This window comes from Octopus sinensis, linkage group LG1 (genome assembly GCF_006345805.1).
Source record: "Octopus sinensis linkage group LG1, ASM634580v1, whole genome shotgun sequence".
In the NCBI taxonomy this organism is placed as follows: domain Eukaryota; kingdom Metazoa; phylum Mollusca; class Cephalopoda; order Octopoda; family Octopodidae; genus Octopus; species Octopus sinensis.
The window spans coordinates 183916290-183932430 of record NC_042997.1 but is presented as its reverse complement, the minus strand read 5'-3'; the positions used below and the strand labels follow the sequence as shown (position 1 = coordinate 183932430).

General features: G+C 36.5%; 1 protein-coding gene across 1 annotated transcript; it reads right to left on the bottom strand.

The window, feature by feature from the left end:
- Positions 1–5836: 5836 nt before the first annotated feature.
- LOC115213295 (prefoldin subunit 6) lies at positions 5837–12881 on the bottom strand. Its single transcript, XM_029782232.2, has 4 exons — positions 12734–12881; positions 9640–9710; positions 7699–7823; positions 5837–6491 (listed from the first exon to the last, which is right to left on the bottom strand). The coding sequence occupies exons 1-4, from the start codon at positions 12795–12797 to the stop codon at positions 6371–6373; spliced, it is 381 nt and encodes a 126-aa protein (XP_029638092.1). The 5' UTR covers positions 12798–12881; the 3' UTR covers positions 5837–6370.
- Between the last annotated feature and the right edge of the window lie 3260 nt (positions 12882–16141).

Below are 16141 nucleotides of genomic sequence, written 5' to 3'. Positions count from 1 at the left end.
TGACATCCTAAGGCGGCGAGCTGGCAGAAACGTTAGCACGCCGGGCGAAATGCGTAGCCGTATTTCGTCTGCCGTTACGTTCTGAGTTCAAATTCCGCAGAGGTCGACTTTGCCTTTCATCCTTTCGGGGTCGATAAATTAAGTACCAGTTTCGTACTGGGGTGTCGATGTAATCGACTTAATCTGTTTGTCTGTCCTTGTTTGTCCCCTCTATGTTTAACCCCTTGTGGGTAATAAAGAAACAGATATTTGTGACATCCTTTGCAGATGCATGTTTGTGACCAGCTGACGAGTCTGTATTATTTATTTACATTTGATAACTCACCTGTAGCTCTCGACTTTCTCACCTCCCCTTTCTATTCAACTCGTCTGCTTCTCTTGCTCAGACGCTGTGGTCATTTAGCAGGAAGGTTGGCCAGTGACATGTTCACCTCGGCTTGGGGCAAACAATCTTTTTGCTGCTTTATTGATAGTGAATGGCTCAGGCCACTGTGAATGAGGTCTGCTCATTTGTCCTTCAACAGTGTTGTTATGTCCCTAATGAACAGCAGAGATGATACTGAAGCCATGAACTTGTAGACAGTTCTCAAGGCATCTTAGAAGTCTCTTGAATTGCTGTCTGCCAAGGGTTAAATTTCAATCTGCTTTCATATATAGGCATGATTTCTGCACCTGCCACAGCTTAGCCAGGACAGTCTTGTGTATCACGATGAAAGAACACTTCGTGCTTTTGGGCAATCTGTCATTCTGGCGAACTCTGAGAAGATAGTGCTTCAAGTCCAAGAAGGTTTATATCTATTTCTTTACTACCTACAAGGGAGTAAACACAGAGAGGACAAACAAACGGATTAAGTCGATTATATCGACCCCAGTGTGTAACTGGTACTTATTTAATCGACCCCGAAAGGATGAAAGGCAAAGTCAACCTCAGCAGAATTTGAACTCAGAACGTAACAGCAGACAAAATACGGCTACGCATTTCGCCCGGCGTGCTAACGTTTCTGCCAGTTCACCGCCTTAAGTCCAAGAAGGTTTATATCTCAGTGTTATTCTCTTCAAATTGACCCAGTTGTTTGGGCCAGCGAAGAGCCAAATAAGCTTCTGACAGCTGCTGAATCTTCGTTTACATCAGTGAAGGAGAGACTGAACATCCCAAGTTTGCTTTTTTGCAGACATTGAAAACAAATTGGTGACAGCTCCATGGTTAGTTCCTCCACCCCTGAGAAAGTTGAATAGACTGGATGCAGATACTAAACTGGGACAGGAGTCTAGTAATAGGCACTACACATAGCATTGGTCATACAGTCTGTGTTTAATCATAACGAAAAGGCAGTTGACTAGATTTCAGAGTGAAAGGGTCCGTCTATGATGTCAAGTTATAGAGGAGCAGGAAGATGACTTTTTTGCAACATGATCTGTACACCATCATCATCGTTTAACGTCTGCTTTCCATACTAGCATGGGTTGGACGATTTGATTGAGGACTGGCGAACCAGATGACTGCACCAGGCTCCAATCTTGATTTGGCAGAGTTTCTACAGCTGGATGCCCTTCCTAACGCCAACCGCTCCGAGAGTGTAGTGGGTGCTTTTACGTGTCCTCATGCCGGTGGCACGTAAAAGCACCCACTACACTTCATAAAAACTGAAAGCCATTGCTGTTGCACTTTCCAACTCTACTTCTTCCAGTTGTTCCCTCACAACTCCCATAGTCAAACCCAAGAACATTAAGCTTGTCTTGGTTTGGCACAGAACTGATAAGAGTTCATTCAATTCTTCATGGAACTTTTTCTTGACTTCCTCCAGCTTTGTTATTGTGGATGCATAAGCACTATCGATGAAAATTTATTGCATGTGTTATAAGCCAATTGTTCAATCCCTTGGAAAGACAAAGACCAATGAGTTTTCTGACACAATTCTTGAAAGCGAAGCTCACCTCAAGTTAGGTCATTCTTCAATGTTGCAACCAGCCCAGATATTCCCTATCCCTGTTTCTGTGACTTGGCCTTTTCCAGTCACTTGATTTTCACTCAGTCTACTGTCTTTATACCTTTTTGTGAGAGCTTTCTAGTGCCCAAGGCTTTTTTTTTTTCTTCTCATCTCTCTCCACATTGGTGATGTCTATGATTATTCACTTGATCTGTCTACAGTGATGTTTTACATTAAATTTTTCAATCACCAGTTCAAGATCTCTGCCAGCTGCAGTAAGCAAAACTGTGTTTAGGGTACTTTTTCTAGTTCCTTTCCCAATCTATTGAGATGTGCAGTGGAGTCCATTATTAGTTTCATCCACTCAATTCAGAGATAATATTCATTCACATACGAGGGTAGATACATTCTGACTAACTGAGAATGACATCCAGTGGCTACCTTCAACTGAATTAGTCCACTTATCTGTTTGTTCAGGGGCTAAACAACTATTGAAAACTTCATATAGAAATTGAATAAAAGATACATAGGACTGCAACAACATTAAGGCTCAAGCATTAGTATGGATATATTAAAACCTTAAATTATGTTTTTCAAAATCCAAATCATACCTATATACATAACTTTGGCTTGAGGTAAACAATCTTTTTGCTGCTTTATTGATAGTGAATGACTCAGGACACTGTGAAAAAGGTCTGCTCATTTGTCTGTCAACAGCGTTGTTTTGTCCCTAATTAACAGCAGAGATGATCCTAAGGCCATGGGCTGAAGACAGTTCTCAAAGCGTCAGAAGTCTCTTGGATTGCTGTCTGCCAAGGGTTAAATTCCAATCTGCCTTTATACGTAGGCTGAATCACAGCTCTGGCGTGTCAAAATAACTGAATGGATCAAAGCAGCTCAAGTATTGCAAGTTCTTATCCTGTCATACTATTTCTTTGTTTTTATTAACACATAACTAAACTGATGAAGGTTATAAAGCTAGAGGTCCAGTTTATTTTTGAAATATTGTTTTCAAATGCTTAACATTGCAGTTACTATTCATAACAAAAGTAATAAACTTCTAATAAAATCAGATTTCCCCACTCCTAAGCATATCCAAGCCATTTAAAGAACAAAGTACATTTCTTGAGAAAAAAAATAAGGCATCAGAGGGATGATGCAGGCCCTGCACATAGATAATTTTTTTTTGTAAATTATAGTGTGGCTTACAAAGTTGCTTACCTATGCTTTTTAATTGAACTGAATTAAGCTTTGCGATTGACTAAACTTGCTTATTAGGAAATTTTTAAGTTCGATTAAAAAAATTTTTTTTTTTTTAAGTATCACCATTATAGGTATTATAGGTATTTATACTCTGATGTAATTATGAAATTAATTCATAAATAAACAAAACCCTCAAATCCTTCATTGTACATGCACACAGTCACATATCTATGTATTTATGAATGTTTCAAGATAACAAAACCAAATTTTCATCATTTTAAGCCACTCACCCAATGAGTATTTCTGCCAAATTTAGTGAAAATCCATTCAGCCATTTTCCAGTAATTTTGCAAAAACACAGACAAACAGACTAAGACAAGTGATTACAATACCCTGCTTTTGCATGCAGGGTAAAAATGCTTCTTAAAAAATAGATGACATCGATTCTACATAATTATAAAGGCTTCTCAATATTTTTCATTTAGAATATTTACCATTATGGGGGGGGGGGGTTACTTTCAACCAGTAAATGAACCATATAAAAAGACAAACCAGTTACATGCACATTTTCATTTTACGATATAGAAAACTTATCAAAATTTTTCTCATATTAAATTACAATACTGTCTAACTAATTACTTCTTTATGTTGTTGCAAGGAAACACATTTATGCAGTGTAACCTTAATAGCAGTTACAATTATTAGACTAAAATAGACAAAAAATTAAATGAATTCACAAAAACAACTGAGATTGAGCTAAAGTGAAATATATAGCAAGAAGAGGATAGATTTTATTATTACTAGAGGAGATTCACATTTTCACCAGCTGATAGCTTATGAAAGTATACAACCAACTAAGGACTAAAGATGAAGTCAAAATAAAACCAAAATATGTCTGCTGGTCTCCCATAATTAAGAACAAATGAAAATATTACTCAAAGATTGTTTTTTTTTTCTACCCAATGTAATTATTTCTAATTAGTTACGAAATGTTCTCTAACCACATCATCATCATCGTTTAACGTCCATTTTTCATGCTAGCATGGGTTGGACGGTTCGACCGGGGTCTGGGAAGCCAGAAGGCTGCACCAGGCTCCAGTTTGATCTGGCAGTGTTTCTACAGCTGGATGCCCTTCCTAACGCCAACCACTCCGTGAATGTAGTAGGTGCTTTTTATGTGCCAGGCGAGGCTGGCAACGGCCACAATCGGTTGGTGCTTTTTACATGCCACCAGCACGGAAACCAGTCAAGACGGCACTGGCATCAGCCACATTCGGATGGTGCTTTTTACATGCCACTGGCACAGGGATCACAACTACAATTTCCATTGATTTTTGATGTTGATGTACTTGACTCAATAGGTCTCCTCAAGCACAGGGTCGAAATGGTGTTTCTTTATTTGCCACCTGCACAGGAGTCAGTCCAGTGGCACTGGCAACTGCCAGGTACCAGCCATAGGATTGGTTCAATTTCGATTATTTTTATATGCTTTTGGCCTACCTAAAGGCTCCCTCTGCTGAACCTTGGCTTTATTCTGAGATATGTGTTCCTACTGAAATTCTCTTTCCTGTTGTCAATCTCTTGAGTGCTCGTTCCACATTAATATTGGGGAACTTTTGGAAAAAAAAAAAAGAGAATAAGACACGATAGGCCTAATAGCACTACGTCACCGAGTGCCTTCGACAGAGTTCACTTTATTGCAAACATTTTGAAATATTGTTTTAAAATGCTTAAAATTTCAGTTACTATTCATAACAAAAGTAATAAACTTCTAATAAAATCAGACTTCCCCACTCCTAAGCATATCCAACCCATTTATTGTTATTACATGGACCAGCATGGTTGCTTTTTTACATGGATTAACACAGGTGCTTTTTACATAGACCTGTGGGTGTATGTTTACATGTTTTTTTTTTGTTAGTCAAGAATGAAGGTTTTTAAAAATCCACAGTTTGTTTGACTTTTTGTAGCAGATGTTATGCAATAATGACAGGTTAAAATCTAATACAGATTGAACTGTTAAGTCAATGTTCTATTTCCAAAGGTATCACAAGTTGACAATGTACTTTAATGTCTCTGGAATACATGAAATTCTGCTAGCCTCTATATACATAAGAACTGTAATGCTTCTGTTACAAAATTGAGCAATTAGAAAACTAGCTAACAGGAGATAACATAGAAATTTACAAAACTATAAACTGACAGAAGAACTAAGGGAAGTGAACCAAAAAGGAACAGGTTGAATAAAATCAACTTAGAAGTGATGTTCAATTAACATCATCATCGTTTAACGTCCGTTTTCCATGCCAGCATGGGTTGGACGGTTCGACCGGGGTCTGGGAAGCCAGGAGGCTGCACCAGGCTCCAGTCTGATCTGGCAGTGTTTCTACAGCTTGATGCTCTTCCTAACGCCAACCACTCCATGAGTGAGTGGGTGCTTTTACGTGTCACCTACATGGACGCCAGTCAGGTGGCGCTGGCATCAGCCACGCTCGGATGGTGCTTTTTACGTGTCACTGGCACTGGTATCTTATCTACAATTTCCAGACAAATATGGATTATGGGCTGCTAACACTACAAAGAAATTACAAAATCCATAGTGACCATCCACTGGAAGTTGCTTCTTTTACAATATGCAGAAATGTTGATTAGTTATTTACATTTGGTAAGAAAATGTTTGAAAACAGATTAAAAAATACATGAGAGAAAATAGCAAAAGCATTTTATTGAGCTATCATTTAATACAAATAGACACAGAGTTCCATGTTGGAAAGATAGATAAAAGGCAGAACTCAGTGAAAATAGATGAAAATTGTCACTAAGACTAGTGAATCAATTCATCCTCCTATATGAATAGGAGACATAAAATTAAGATGGGGGATGAAAATATGGAAGTATTTCTATGGTTAGAATCAGTACATAAAGTTGGACACTTAGCAGAGTCAAATTCCATTGTCCAACCTAATATACTGTACACTTAGTTGAGTTAAGCATTCGGTTTATATAGCCTGAATAATAAATTGGCAGAGCTATATGTCCAATTCTCTAAACCACAGAAGAGTATACATAGCAAAGCTAGATATCCAGCTCTTTAAACTAAAGAACTGCACACCTAGCAGAGATAGCTGTTCAAACTTCATATCACACAAATAAATGTTCAGTGTCATTTACATTCTTCTTTGTTCGAATGTTATTTAAATTAATAAAAAAAAAAATGGAGAATTAAAATAGTGACAGGTTTAAGCTCTGACAGCAGCCTTCACTTGAGCCTGTTGGAATTGGTGTTGTAATTTGCCGAGGTTCTCACGGTGGGTTTCCTGTTTCTTTTCTAGGTCTTTAATAGTGTTTTCATGGCGTTTCCTGGAAAAACAAAAATCCAAATAAATAAATAGGCTAGAACAATTTTAAAGTACATTGACATGGGACAAAGTATTGAAGGCTGACCCCCAAAATGCTGAACCTTATGAAGGAGATTACAGAGAACTGAGATATGCAGTGCACTGCTCTACTGGAGAAGACCTGCCCACCGCAACAGAACTAAGATCCTAAAACCAAGGAGCAATGTAAAAAGCACCCAGTACACTGTAAAATGGCTGCTGTTACGAAGGACATCCAGCCATAGAAACCAAGCCAAAACAATGGGACTTGGTGTGGTCTCTGGCCTTGCCAGTGCCCACCAAGCTGTCCAACCCATGCCAGCATGGAAAAATGGATATTAAATGTTGAACTTAAACTTCATTATTGTCCAGTCTTAAAAATAAAACACAAACCAACAATTAAACAACAGCAAATGCTATATAGATTGGTTGAACGTGTATATTTTTACATTACCAAACACTAATAATATATTGTCAAACATTTCTTTAAATTTTGTAACTTTTCAAATTTACTTTTTGTTTCTTTACAAAGCATTAATTAGCACTACATAATCTGTTTTGTTGATTTTCATGAGAAATTAATAAAACATACCCAACAGGAACTATTGGTTTAATTTCTTTTGTATATTTCAACAATTTTTAGAAAATTAACTTCAGGTGTGATGGCAGAATGTTCAAGTGCAGTTTCTGACCTATTAGCCACGAGCTGACAAATTCATCATCACAATGACCATTGTCACTTTTCCAAGGTTGCATGAGTTGCACAGAATTTGTTGAGGCAAATTTTGTACAGTTAGAAGCCTTTCCTCTTGCCAAGTAAGGTATTTTCCCATGGTAGAACATGTTTTCATGGAAGATTGGAAACAAAGGGTACCACTTGTACGACAGTGATACTCATTTGCAAGTAGCACACAAATGGGCTTCTTTCAGTTTCCATCAACCAAATCCACTCACGACATTTTGGTCAGCCTGGGGTTATAGTAAAAGATATTTGCCCAATGTGCCATGCAGTGGGACTGAACCCAAAACCATGTTGGGAAGTGAACTGCTTAACTAGACAGCCATACTTGCACCTCACACACTACAGAATAGTTTTAAAAAACTAATTTAATTTTTTTTAAATTCATTTACAAAAACTGACCCCCAATAATTTTAAAGGATATTCAACATAAAAAGGATAGTTTACTTACAATTCACTAGAGATATAATCAATACGTTTCTGGACATTCTGTTTAGCTTCCTCAAGATCTTGCTTTACCAAAACTGGACCTATCAATTTGTATACACAAGATTCCTTTTCAAGGATGTCCAGTTCCTACAAGAGAGGAAAAAACAAAAAAAAGAAATTGCAATTTATATCAACTCAAACAATCAAATTTAAAGTGGCCATATCCAGCCTAAAATTTTCTTCCTGTTTTATGTTCAAACAGGCCTCTCACACTTACCTAACAATGTCATTGTAAAATAAGCAATCACATCATTGAAATCTGAAAGCTACAAGATAATGCATGATTAATTCAAATCAATGTGAATATATGAGCATTGTGTTTGCCAGAGTAATTCTGAATGCTAAAGGGCTAAACTCCTCATACTTTCATATAAGATGGCACTGAAAGGGTTAACAAATTTCAGATCATTTTACACCTGTCTATCCTTGCTGAAGTGAAGGCGCATAGCTCAGTGGTTAGAGTGTCGAGCTTACGATTGTGAGTTTGAATCCCAGACCGGGCTGCATGTTGTGTTCTTGAGCAAGATACTTTATTTCACGTTGCTCCAGTTCATTCAGCTGTAGAAACAAGTTGCAACATCACAGGTGCCAAGCTGTATCGGCCTTTGCCTTTCCCTTGGATAACATGGGAGGCTGGTATGCATTGGCAACTGCTGGCCTTCCATAAACAACCTTGCCTGGACTGGTGCCTGGGAGGGTAACTTTCTAGGTATGATCCCATGACCAAAGGGGGTCTCAGCATCCTTGCTGGGATGGATTAGATGGGTCATCACAGCCTGCACCATCTTGCACAAAATAGAAAAAAACCTGCCAACTTCAGTTTTGTTTATGTCTGAGATGCATTTCATCACACCACTGATACTAGACTAGCTGCCCCAAGCAAGATGAACTGAAGAATTTCCTCTACCTATATCAGTTTTTATACCAAGTTTCTACTTTCCAAGATGTGTAGCTTGCAATGTGGTTTGTAGAATCCGCATTTCACTCATACATTCCAATTTGACATGGTTTTCTACAAGTGGATGCCCTTCCTGCCATCAAGTAGTTTACAAAGTTTTCTGGGTGTATTTCATCATGCCATTGTTCTAAGTGAGGATTTAAAGACTCCATTATACCATGTGTTAATACTTATTCAGGTTCACTGCCCTCTGTCTGATAGCTGGTGATGCAGCTTTTGAAATCTATGTCAGTTATTCCTCTATCCAGTTTGATAATGGGTAGTTAAACTAACATAAAAAAAGAATCAATAATTGAATACTCCAACCTATAAAAATTTGTATGACATGAATGCATTCAATTCCAGTATAAGAACTATGATTACAATGGACCAGTTCAGTTATCTAGCATCATTAATCAAAGTGATTAGTTAATCTTATAAACAAATTTCAGAAATGTTAAAGCATAAGAAATAATACTCTGGTATTTTTCTTCAGGCTTACAAGGTTTCTGAATTCAATTTTGTCTTTCACCCTTTCAGAGTTGATAAAATAAGTACCAGTCAAGCACCAGCAATGATGTAATCAACTAACCTCCCCACCCCCTCCCAAAATTGCTGGCTTTGAGCTAAAATTAGACAGAATTATTAGTAGTATTATTACAAATGTAAAGAAATTTCAACTATTAAAGGTAGCATATGTAATGTACTTGTGTGTCTTCTTAATTATCATGACAATATAATAGTGTCTAGACTGTAATAAAATGAGATCAGAAAATGTGAATTTTACAAATTAAAACACCAAGCTAAAACTTTAAAAAACCAAAAATTATTACATAGAAAAAAATTAAGAGATAGATTTGACCAAAAAAAAAAATACTTCATACATAAAAGTAAGTAGAAAACTCAGATGGTAAAATGCTTTTAGCAAAATCATAATAGTGATTAAAAGTAGAAAAAAGTTATTACCTCTTTTACTAAAGTGTTCTCATTGAGCTGGGCATCAAGTTTCTGCTTTCCCATGATATACTTCTGGATATCTGAAAAGTATGTCACATGAAACTGATAGAGGAACATATATAAATGTACTTTAACAAAAATAAAGTCAAGTAGCATTTTTATTCAGCTGAGCAGCCATTTGCAACATCAGTGAATGTACTATTCACTGTTTCCTATACCAAAGGTGATGAATTCTTGATCAAGTACATGGATGGCTAAATAATTTGTCTTGCATGTGTCTTATCAACAAATATGTTTGAATTTGTAGTGCATTGCAAGCTAATAGTTAAATGTGACTGGGTAGAACTCAGAACTATAAATAATGAAATATTGATTAAAATTATTAAGCCTTTATGAAATAACTATAAAGTAACAAACTGATAAATGTAGGGGAAAAAATAGCAGACCACTGTAGTTTATGGCATGTAGATGAAAATTATTAACCCCAAAAATTACTGATATAAGTTTCATGATCTTTGGTTGGGAAGCTATATTTATACTGAAAATTATCTCAATTGTAGTAACTTTTAAAATATTTAAATAGACGATGGAGATTAAATAATGGCATATGTGTTCTCTCTAGCATTAATTCCAAACATTTTCACATTTATGTGTTTATACAGAATTTGCTTCTCCAAATTATGTCCAGTCCATAAATTCAGTTGCGTTTCAGATACACAGAACTTATATGCATACATTCAGAAACAATGTTCATCCTCGACACCAGTAAAATTGGCCTCCAAATGCATCACTTAGAAATTTTCATGAACTGACTACCATCCTTGTTCATTATCCACTTTTGTGCTGTTGTTGTTAAGCAACAAGATGGGTAAGGGTGATTAGGTGATGGTCTAGGGCTTAGGGGCCCAGAGACCCCAGACATTGGAAAAAAAAAAAACTTTAGTCATCTTGTTGTAGTCAAGGGCTCTTCGTTGACACCACTGGGAGGTGGCCCTCGAAGTCGCTGGAAATGGAGATCTCCAGGTTCAAATTCTTGAACAGCCTTTTCTGTGCTTGTATGAGTCAGATAGAACTTTGTGGAGGTAATTTTACTGCAGCTGGATGCTCTTCCTATCATTGACCCATACCTGTTTCCAAGCAAGGTAATAAATATTTCATGGAAGACTGGAAATAAGCATTGTTTGCATGACGGTGATGCTCATTTACAATCATCACATGATGTCAAGACAAGTTTACACACAAAGACACATATATATCATATATATGTGTATGTATTTATGACAGAGTTTTTCAATTTTAGTCTACCAAATCCACTCACATGGTTTCGGCCACTAGGACTATAGTAGAAAACACTCGCCTGAAATGCCATGCAGTGGGACTGAACCTGAGATCATATGGTTTCAAAGCAAACTTCGAAATCATAAGCCACAGCTGTACTTAGCAGACTAATATTGAAGTATGAGAGGGCTGAACCAAATGGGCAATAAACCACCAGCCAAAGAGTCAGTGGTTGCGTCTCTTTGGTAGTACTGTACAATGTTCATGGCCTGAAAATTTTGCTCCAATTTATCTACCTGTAGCCAGCAAGAAGACTATAATCAACACATGTTCATTAACCATCAGTGCTAAGCTCAAGTCCTATGGAACTGATAAATCTTACAGAAACCCAATTCTTTTAAAATCAGATAGTTTAGCAGGAGTTGTCTACCACTAAATAGTGATCCTTATAAATTGTTATAATGTAATGGTAAAACTGTAAAGAACACCTCTTGTAGAGTGAGGTCGGTTTCATTATTGACTATTGAAAATATAATTTTGAATGTATTGGATACTATCAAGATAATAAGCACCTATCAGTGTGTATGTAAGACAATACACAGGTGAGCTAAAGAGAAAAATGAACGTCTGAGTAATGAGTTGCAGTGTGTAAAAGAGAAGACCGAACTGGAAGGAACTTGTGATAAGTAGGAAAGATGACTGTAGAAATGTCAAGCAATTCAAGTGGAAGAAATTCGTAAAGGAATAGTGGAAGGCGATCTCAAGATGTTGCCCTTCACGAAAGACGGTGTGCTAGGGGCAGACTAACTGAACTCATTCTAGCATAGAAAATCAGACATAAAATAAGTTATTTTTAATACTGGAGACATATAGCAAAAGCAGCATTTTCATTTTTAGAATTGGAATTGTAAAAGTATAAAATAATGGTGTGACAAAATGTTTTTCACGGATTAAGTTTTTTTAATGTTATTCACAAAATGGTTAGGTCTCTTACTTTCATCTAATACGGAAGAATAGATGATTGGGTAATCTTATCGAAGCAGTACATTTTCAGCATTTTGTTAATGCTAAAATAGCTTCGAAAGATCAACGTTTAGGTTGACAACAGACCCAGAGAAGTACAAGGAGCAAGAAAAGATTTAAAGAACAGGTTCCTCAGAGTTATATTTCAACAACTACATAAACCGAAGTGTTGTGCAGAAATTTTCCTTTTTAATCACCTGTGTGATTTAGCTCCCAGTACATCAATAGGTTTTGTGTTTTACCTGGAACATACCAATGATAGTTGATCATGTACACTGCTGTATAAATGTATACATAAGTGGTGCAATTTAATATGCTAATATTTTTTTTTAAATTCTTAGTCGCACATGTATACCTGTTCAAAATTATGTTGACTAGTATAGGTAACGTTTAATTACGCATATTGTTTGTAATTAACAGTGATCTCGCCAGAGAAGCCTTACTCAATACATCTTCAGTAACCACACTTTAAAAGGAAGGGAACACGATAAAGAAATATGAAAATAATCTCAAGTATCCTGAAATAGCACCACTTAAGCTTATATTGTCTATACATTTACTCTGTGTGTAAATTTACACTATTCACATCTATTTATATATTTACACATATAATTAAAACGTTTTACTTATGCATTTACACAATCCACACATCGTTCATACATAAAATATTAACTGCCTCCTTCCTTCGGAATACACGTGAGGAAGACAGTACATGCACTTACAACAGCAAAATATGACAGTTTTTAACAAACTGTAGCCACAGATAAATCGTCACATTTTAAATTGTTTTGTTATAAATTACCTTTTTGAACACTTTGATACTTTTCGACTTCATTCTGTAACCGCTTCTGTAAACCCTCCGCCATGATGCCTATTAATACTAACCAAGAGGCCAGTAAAAGAACACTTTTGATTGGAGGAAGCTTTTCACTTAGGCGGTTGTTGATTCGTTAATTCTTAGTTGCTCGCAATGATAAAATGTTTCCTTTCGAGCCGTGCGCATGAGGCTGGTTTCAGTGACGTATATATTCCGCACCTGGACGGGTGCATTCTGAGTTCAAATCCTACTGAGGTAGAATTTTGGAATGAGCTGGGAAATTGTTTTTAAGGGAGAAAACTACTCGAGATATTGTGGGGCTCTTCTTTTCTTTCTTTCTTTATTTATTTATTTTGGTATTTTTATTTTCATACAATGCAAATTAAGATTCTGAAAGAATATTTTAATAGACTTGTCAATTTTTTTACAGCCCGTCTCCATCAGTTTTGCGTCACTGATCCAACAGGATTGAAACAAAAAAAAAATTATGCTGGAATCACCTTAGACAATGTACTCTCTCCCCAAATGTGTGGTCTTGGTCTAAAATTGCAAATTATTTATTATAAGTTTATTAAACATTTATATAATTCCAAGATGTTGTAATGTAATCTTCCATTTATCCCAGCACCCATTTCATACGGATAAGCCTAAGTGTAACGAAAGCTATAAAGGATATTTTACACCTAAATGCTTATCAGAAAGCAATTCAGGACTACGAATTAGTTTCACTAGGCCAATAATTTTAGGGGAGGGGCAAGACGGTTACATCGACCTCAGCATCCAACAGATACTTATTTTACTTAAAGAATAAAAAGGAAAGTCAATCTCGGTGGAAACTCAGAACGTAAAGACGGACGAAATGCTGCCAAGTATTTTGGCCGGCGCGGTAGCGATTCTGCTAGCTCGCCGCCTTATTCAGAACTACAAAATAATTAGAAAAATGTTTCACTTGAAATTCTTTTTATCATCATGCAAGTCGTATAGTTAAGATGTTCGCTTCGTAATTTCATGGTTCCAGATTCAATTCCACTATGTGGTACAGTTGGGTAAACGTCTTCTACTATGTTTTAGCTTTGTGGGTGGAATTTGGTTGACAGAACTGTGCAAAAGCCTGTCGTAGGTGAACAAGATTGGAATCTTTTCGGTTTGAACGGCAGTTTTTCTAGCGGTGTCCTATGAAATTGTCACCCATAGTTATGACCCTAGTATCGATCTATTGCATTTCAATCTGTTTTAGGGTTATAGTTAGGGATGGGGGCAAGGGTATCTTTTTTTTCTTCAGAAATGTAAATAAACCCAATCTGTTTCTTATACGTGGGACATTTTCATACGGCACAGAATGTTTTCACCTCAATAGATGTCATTGATTGGTTGAAATTGCAGAAATTGAAGGAAAAAACAACAAATATCTTACAAACTATAGAATTTTCTCAATAAAGCCAAGAGAAAAAGATGTTTTATAAACACATTCTACCAGTATACGAAGTTTTAAAGTGTTTAGTTACGTGGAAATTATTTTTAAAAACTGCCGTTCAAACCGAAAAGATCCCAAGATTAGGCTTAACGATTCCGTTGACAAATCTATTAGCGATTATTGCTCTCTTGTGTACTACCCATTCAAGTGGTATTTAATATTTGTAATACTATATCTTACATTAATTACCAATAAAAGAAATTTTGTCTTGAGTCATTTTTAGATTAATCTCTTTTTTCGTATTTCCATTTTCTACATTTGACTGATTGGCAAGGATCCACTTACCAATACACTCCAACCACCATCCCACAGATGTGCTATTTCATTATTCCGTATCTTCTACCGGTAGTAGAATATGTACTGGTTGTTAGAGCTAGTTATCTGATTACAAATACGACACAAGCTTCCCGATACACCCATCTCTCCTCTCGTAACCAATTTTGTGTCCTGGTTCTTAGGCTTTACATTGACAATGAATGCCAATTCTTCTTTACCTAAAACAAACCTGCTGAAATTCTTTTCCTGTCCATGTTTTTCCTAAAGACATCGGCTTGCAGCTGTTCAAGCTTAACACTAACCGTAGTTATCCCATCATGGTGAAAACCTTGTAATCAGCAGAAAATGTTGCCATTGAGAAATAATGTCTGGTGCTACATGGGCGTGTGATCTACAATTTAAAGGGAGATTACTTTAGGTTACGTTTTAAGTTACTTTTCAGTTTCTACATTTTTTAAATAAATTCTTTTAAATATATTTAGCATTGTAAATATATTTTTTCAAAATTGTAAAAATCTTTAGCCAACATCTTTTAGAAATTGAAAAGTAACCTAAAGTTACTTGAAATTGTAGATCACACGCCAAAGTAGCACCAATTATTGTTAGTGTTGTATTTAAATTTTCTGCAAAACTGGCGTAGTTGTGAGGTCTATCTCCATCTGTATAATCTAGCAATTGAGCAACATCTACTCTGGATAGTAAGGCTTGTCAATTGCAGGGGAGAATTTGAATTCAGTGCAGTCTAACGAAACATTTATCAGTTATACTAGTTAAGTTAGTGCTGACATATTTATTGCAGGAAGTATCATAAAGATAATTCGAAATAAATATACGACGATGAATAAAACAATATTTAAAAAAACTATTACCATTATTCAGGCAAGTACGGGAGATAACTCTAGACATAGTTCGGTATTTTCTAACTTCATCAGCAACGTATAGCTTTAACTACATATGTCTAAATGGTTGATGAGAGTATCGGGGAGGGAGATGCACATTGCGCTCTAAATGAGATGGTGTAACGCAAGGGATCGATATAAATTGTTGACTTTTCCACCTTCCATTAATATCCAAACGGCAGTCAACTACTGATTTTCTTTCTCTCTCCCCCTCTCTCTAATAGTAATTAACGGAAATAAATACGCAAAAAAAAAAACTGATCATAACTTTGAATGCTAATGTGGATATTGTGCCCTTCGATAAGATACTCCACAAATGTTCTAAAATATATATATTTCAGCCCTTGTCCCCTACTGTTCCTACATATGGGGCAGTGTTGCTGCTACGCATACAGAGAAAGGCCACTCAACTAACTGATAGTTAATCACTTACGAACGTATTCCAGCCTCTGGCCTACAAGCGTACTGTCTCTTCTCTGTCATTTCTATTGCTACTGATCATCAAAACTGGTTCGATCTCGTAACCCCACTCTTCATCACTCATGATCTACCAACCTCCTCTGACCTGCACTAGCCATTATGCCAAGTCCTCTTCTCCTAAGAACATCGGTGCTCTATAATTTTCTCCCTACTCGTCTTTCCTGCAGGAGTTGGCTTGCAATAGTCTAAAAGGAACATCAATGGCATCAAACCTTCTGGTCTTGAGGGAGCCTACAAAGATTATAGACAATACTTTCCCCTCCA